A 6,819-nucleotide genomic window follows, 5' to 3' on the forward strand; every position below is an offset into this window, starting at 1 on the left:
CAAGAGCTTGCAAGATTGCAAAGGTATAAGTTCTGAGTTAGAAATAGTGACACTGATTATAAAAGAGATAAAAGAATTTCAGGAGCGAGATGATCCCAAGCAATATGATGTCAATTGGAATAAGCTGGTAAGAAATTTCCTATGGCAACGATGGCTGTGTAACTTTAAAAGGCAATGAGTCAATATTGTTTGGTGTGCTGTGATATAACTCCTTTCATTTCTTCCAGACTACTAATACTTGTAGTGATGAGATCCTAAGTATCTGGAAAGAGAAGGGAAACCCAGATGCAGAGTGGGAGAAAGGTCTAAGGGGGTCAGAGCAAACACCTCCTGTACATACTGTGCTCAAATGTGTCTTCTTGGTTTTCTCAATTTGTTTCTATTGCTTGAGATGCCCCCTCAGGATCCAGGATCATATTCTATACATCCCTCAGAAACCAAGTGGAATCCTATCTTATCTGTGAAGTCAGTTTCAGCCTATTCTAGTTCACACTGAACTCTGTCTTCTCTGAAAAACTGTAACACCATTCGTTTTGGTCCAAAATCTCATATTGTTACTTAAATGTTTCAACCTTCAAGGGCAGGAACCATGTTTTACAATCCTGTAGTCCTCACACTAAGTACATTGGTAAAGGAGGTTAAGGAGCTCTCTAAATACCGGCTGAACGGAATACTTCCTCTGATGGCAAATGCTTCTCTACTTCTCAATTTATTAAAATATAAGATCCTGAGGGCAGGGATTGTCTCTTTTGTTCATTGCTGTACTCTCAGTGCCTACTAGTGGGCCTGGCCGATAGCAGGCACTCAATGAATATTTGACTGAATGAATAAATGAATGAAAGGTGCTACTTACAGGGATAAAATCAATAGGGAAATAACAGGATGTCACATCAAACAGCTCCTCCACAAAGATTCCTAAGGCAAAGGAGAAAGAATGAGGTTGACTTATAAGCTTCACTCATCAGATAAGCCTCAACCAGCTAATTCAAGGCTACAAGGGCATACCCAGGTTATAGTCCCTGGAGATGAAGTCATGGGCGATGCGGAAGGCCACCAGAAGATTACGGGGATCCGTCTCCCCATCCATCACCTGGACGAAGCCAAAGGTGAAGTCAGCTCCTAGGCCCTTCAGCTCTGGGGAGGAGAGAACAAGGTCACTACTGTCCCATGGGACAGGAAGCTGGGTTTTCTTCTTGCCTGTGTTCTCCCTCTACTATCACTGCCTCCCCTTTCTTGTGTCCCAGAGAGGACCCTTTCTGTTTTCCTAATTCAAGAGAGTCCACAGTGAAGAAGAGATGTGCAGCAATATATAATTGTTACAGAGATATGAATTTAAAACAGCAGCCCAAATTCTACCCTTCCTTTACTTTACTAGGGAGTGAGTGGACCCCCAGTTTCCCTTTATCATTCTCTCTCAGAGTATTTAACCCCAAGGCTAAAATGACTCCTGGTATTGGGTAAAAATAAAGGATGTGCTCACTGTTCAGATTTCTCAGACAGCCCTGCTTCTTACCTTCTTCCCGGGTTCGCATGAAGTTGGTGATGATACTGTAGACTGAGTGTCGGTCTGCCTGTGGTAGGGACTTAGGGGTGGGAGAGACAAGGAGTAGTAAAGGAAGTGCTCAAAGAATAACTCAGCTGACAAAACTACTTCCTGCTTTACAATCTCTAAGTGGACAGTGCTCTTTATACCAATATAAGATGAACTGAAGAGGAAATGCAGAGAAAGGATATGGCTATTAGCGCAGCACTATAGCAATGAAGCCAATAACCAAAACCTGTCTGCTGTATGTCTTACTTTCTTTAGGCGTAACAGGACACAGGTCAGACATAATGGCATGCCCCTCTCTTCTTATACAGTAGCAAGGAATAGCATGTAAACCAAGAGCTTTCAAGATTTGAATAGCCTAACCATGGTTAAAGACCTGAGAGTTCAGAACTTCTCAGTATTAATATTTTGCCATCTAATTCTAGTTGTCAAGGGCTGGGATATAACTATTACATTGTTTTGTACACCTGAAACTAAAAAAAGATCTGGGAAACACAATACCAAAGTGACTGTTAGCACTCACCTGGACCGGGACTTCCTGGAAGATGGCTTTAAGCACAGAGACAGCCAGCCCTGGGGGCAGCGCCACACATAGGCTCTGGTGGAAAAGAGGAGATATGTGAGCACCAAGGGAATTCCAGCATGGCCTTCAAGACACAACTCTAAAACAGGACCAATTAGTAGAAATCACAACATCCAGGTTCAGCAGGAAGTGCTAACAGTGAGAAACATGGTCCCTTTTCTCAAGCTAATGATTAGTTCTCTGCAGCTCCTTCCAGTCTGGCTCGGAATTCTAGTCCCCAAAGGATACTTTGACTTTCTAGACTAAAACCAGAAATGGAGCTGGCTGACACTAGCTTAGTCCCACATTTGGGTATCTGCTCCTCAGGACTTGAAGTCTCACCCTCAAAGAGCAATGAGAGAAAAGGGCTCCTGCAAACATGGTATGTAATGAAAAAAGGGAGAACTCACAAGTGCCTTCAAGCCCTGCAGGACAGGTGGAATCACAAGATGATGGTCCTTCAGCCGGTTCTCATAGAATAGGATGAGGTGTACCACTGCACAAACCAGACATTCAGCCATTAGTTCACACAGGTTGGAGGAGGGCCCACCAGGCTGCTCCTTCCCAGAGTTTTTCTGGGCTGTTCCTGATTGGGCTTCACTATAAGTTTTCTCCTGCACCAAAAGATATATCCCATGCCCTCCCATTTGAGGGTGACTTGATCAGTCAGGAAAACAGGAAAACATCATTTATTATCCAGTCTCACATAGGTCTAGAGTCAAACCCCTTCTCAACCCCTCAACCACCTTTCTGAGAAAGTCTGGCAAACTTTCTCAAAGCGCCAGATGTAAATATTTTAGGCTTGCAGGACATAATATCTGTCACAACTACTCAACATTGCTCAACTTATCTGGCTGCTATAAGATAAAAGCAGCATAAAAAAAATCAGTAAATAAATAGGCATAGCTATATGCTAATAAAACTTTATTTATAAAAACAGGCTATAGTTTGCCTATCCCTGCTATAAAAGATAAATAAGTTATTGGCTTTTTTCCTCAGTGTATTTTTATATTTCATTACTTTTCCACTTCATCTATGAAACACGACTTTGTCAATTTTACAGAGAGGGGAGGATACACTGAAAACAATTGTCTAAGGCAACATTTAAAATCCAAGTGTCTTCTGTCTCAATTCTTATCATCTCTGCCACATATACCAGTGAGGAACGAAGACCTTGAATTAGTAGTTCAAGATACCTCATGCCCTCCCTTCCTCCCTCTCTCCCTGTCAAGTTGGCTTCAATAGACAACGAAAGCCTTGGCTCAGCAATCCAGGGAGACACTCTTACTAGTGATGTACCTTCCTTCTCCAGGAGCAAGGAGTGACACTGAAGTAGCACCTGTGACAAAAGCTGGATTCCTCGGGCCCGAGTTCGGGGTTCTGGATTCTCTATATAGGACCTGAAAGAAAGTAGGATAGAGAGAGCCTGGCATGACCCAGCTCAAACTTTCAGAGGAATAAATATTTTGCAATTAGGTACACTAAGCCCTGCGTATGGATGCCAGCCCAGGAAGGTGTTCTGAAGGTGCTTATTATTATGGATGACAGTAAGGCCAGAGTCTAAAGAGCCAATCCCCAGGTTGATCTGGCATCATTAGAGGCACATGTGACGCCACAATAAAAAAAAGTGGCTGTCTCCAGGCACTGACTGGGCATTAGGCTTACTCTTTCTCCCCAGTGTAAAATTGTGCCACTCTTCTGAAACAGAGCTTAGCACTCACAGGGCTTAAGAGGTGATTGGTAGCTGCAGCTTCTACCAAAACAAGAGGAGAATAAATATATTATTCTAAAGAAAAAATGCTAAGAGCAACCACCAAGGTCTTAGGGGGAAACAAACTTTATAACTTGGAAAGTTTACAAAGTAATGGCCAGAATAAAGGTTTTAACTATTCAGGATTACTGATACGGGGTGGGAGGACCTGGGCTGAAGCAAAGCAACAAGGTGATTTACCTTCAAAATAGCTCTATAGAGATTATATTTAAATATACTGGAAGGAATCTAAGCCAGTGAATGTAGGAAGTAGAAAAGTTCTGAAGGAGAACTGGCCAGGATATTCGAGTGAAACCTCAAGAATAAGAGTACCTATAACTAGGGGTAAAAGGGGCAAAAATAAGATCACTCTTGACAGGATCCCTAGGATAGGAACTTGTAGAAAGGTCCTTGCTCAGAAATATTATAGAAAACTGTGCATTTAAAAATGGACTAAGGCACACAAATACTCATAGCAGCATTATTCAGGATAGGCAAAATGTGGAAACAAGCCAATTATCTCTCAACTGATAAATGGTTAAACAAAATGTCGTATAGTCATACAATGGAATATTATCCACCAAGAAATGAAATACCGATATATGCTACAACAGAGACAAACTCTGAAAGCATTATGCTATGTGAAAGAAACCAGCCACAAAAGGCCATATATGGTATGATTCCATTTATATGAAATGTTCAGAATAGGCAAATCTACAGAGACTGAAGTGGATTGGTGGTTGCCAGGGGCTGGAAAAGAAGAGGGAATCAGGAGTGACTGCTAATGGGCAGGGGGTTTCTTTTTTGGGGTAATGTTCTAAAATTGACTGTGGTAAGGGTTGCACAAGTCTGTGAATATACACTTTAAAATGGTGACCTTTATATATATGAAATATATCCCAATAAAGGTGTTTTTTGCTTGATGTTTTAAGACATGAATTTTTACGTATATTTGAGTAAAGTGTTTTTTGTTTTTAAATGAACCAAGCCCAGAAAAACATGTGTAGAAAGGCCAAATGGTCACTTATGTGGGAGAAATGCATAATAGTGACCTAGTCCCCCCACATAAATTTTCTACTTTTCTCTGTTTTAGAAGACATGCTGGACTTGACTGTTAACCTTTGCTAGGATCTGCAATTTAAACAGTCTATGTCTACCAAGTAAGAAATATGAGGAAAGCAGGCATTAGACTACAAGCACATATTTCCTCGGGTGCTTAGAATATCCGGTGGCAACAAGGATTTTCCAGTTGTTTCCCCAAGTCTTTGCTTATAGTGGTGACGAAGTGCAAGGTCAGCTTCCTGGCAACTCCCCAGGTCGGGCGCACTGGCAGGTCTGAATCAGATGTAGGCTGACTAGAACCCCTTGGGAGTCGGTGGGTCTGAAGCGGAACAGGAACCCCAGCTCTAATTAAATAACAGTTGATGGCCTTCAACCACCCACCTCACCCCAAACCTGTGGGCTGATCCAGGGGCTGATGTGGCCGCAGGCTGGGTGTTCCCAACATTTCCTTAGAGCCTTAGTCAGGTGGCATGAAACTTTTATCAGGAGAAACACAGGCTGAGCCTGAGGTTTGATAGGGGAGAAGAGAGGTGTTGGGCTACAGTAGGAGAAACTCAGGACCAATTAGCTCCAGAAAAGCAACAGTGTACAAAATAACTGTCTGAGAGTGTATAGGCCGAGCTGGGCATTCTAGAGCAGAGGCTCTTACCCAAGGGCTTCCACCACTTCTAACACTGTATAGCATCCAGACTTCACATCTAGAGGAAGGAAAAGAAAGAAATATGAAAAACCAAAACCAAAACCCCATCCTTGGATTCAACGGCTCTCATTAGCAATGTATCCTGCTTCCCCTAAGGTTTGCACCATTGGGCCCACTATGCTTGCCGAAAGCCCCTCCTAAATGAGAATGTTACTGTAACACTTTGAATTCGAATAGTCAGCTTCAAGTACCAAAATTGAAAAGTAAATATAGCATTTGTAGACTGTATATGTACATGATTGTGTACCCAGAAAATCCAAGTGAAAAGCTGAAAAAATATTACAAATAAAATAATTCATTAGGGTAGCTGGGTAGAAAATTAATATTATGAAATTAAGAACCTTCACATATATATACACACAATAGCTTGTAAAAACTATATAAAGAAAAAAAAAAGATCCTATTTACAATAGCGCCCCTCTCCCCCCCAAAAAAGTGGAGAAAAATACAAGATATAAACTTTAAAAATGTGAAAATCCAAATAGTACAAACTTTAAAGCACCACTGAGGATCACAAAAGAAAACTCAAACAAATAGAAAGACGAGCCATATTCTTGAAAGACTCAAGATGACAAATCTCCCAAAGTAATCTATAATTTTAAGATAATCTTTATAGGGGTGGCTGGTTAGCTCAGGTGGTAGAGCACAAGCTCATAACACCAAGGTTGCCGGTTCGATTCCTACATGGTCCAAGGAGCTGCACCCTCCACAACTAAATTGAAGACAACTACTTGACTTGGATCTGAAGGGTTCTGGAAAAACACACTGTTTCCCAATAAAAAATTTTTAAAAACCCAAAAGATAATCTCTATAATTTTAAGATAATCAGAATTTTGGGGGAAACTAGCTAAGTTTAGTCTAACATTAATGTGCAAAAAGTAATATATACTTAGGCAAATTCAAAAAAGAGCTATGGGATAGGGAAAGATGGCAGACTTACCAGATAGTAAAAGATTGTTATAAAGTCACAATAATTAAAATAGTCTACACTTTTGAATATACTTGAAATTTTCCACAAGTGAAAAAAAACAATCCAACCAGTATAGTATGAGTCCATATTCAGACAAAGAAATCAATAGAAAAAGTCTACACAGAGACACATATACATGAGAATACATGATTTTTAAAATTATATTACAATTAATGGGAAAAACAAGATTATTCAGTAAATGGATTGAGATGATTGAATATATTTG

At 40.7% G+C, this 6,819-nt stretch overlaps 1 protein-coding gene across 2 annotated transcripts in view; it reads right to left on the reverse strand.

The window, feature by feature from the left end:
• Positions 1-6,819, reverse strand: part of MMS19 (MMS19 cytosolic iron-sulfur assembly component) — a 43,332-nt gene that overhangs the window by 19,424 nt on the left and 17,089 nt on the right. For both annotated transcript variants that reach the window (XM_019636546.1, XM_019636544.1), the window contains exons 2-8: positions 5,573-5,621; positions 3,411-3,511; positions 2,522-2,607; positions 2,073-2,147; positions 1,514-1,583; positions 1,006-1,134; positions 854-915 (exon numbers count right to left, since the gene is read on the reverse strand). In XM_019636546.1, the coding sequence (XP_019492091.1) occupies positions 854-915; positions 1,006-1,134; positions 1,514-1,583; positions 2,073-2,147; positions 2,522-2,607; positions 3,411-3,511; positions 5,573-5,621 (572 nt within the window). The remainder of the gene's footprint in view (positions 1-853; positions 916-1,005; positions 1,135-1,513; positions 1,584-2,072; positions 2,148-2,521; positions 2,608-3,410; positions 3,512-5,572; positions 5,622-6,819) is intronic.

Source organism: Hipposideros armiger, unplaced genomic scaffold (genome assembly GCF_001890085.2).
Source record: "Hipposideros armiger isolate ML-2016 unplaced genomic scaffold, ASM189008v1 scaffold_28, whole genome shotgun sequence".
Lineage (NCBI taxonomy): Eukaryota > Metazoa > Chordata > Mammalia > Chiroptera > Hipposideridae > Hipposideros > Hipposideros armiger.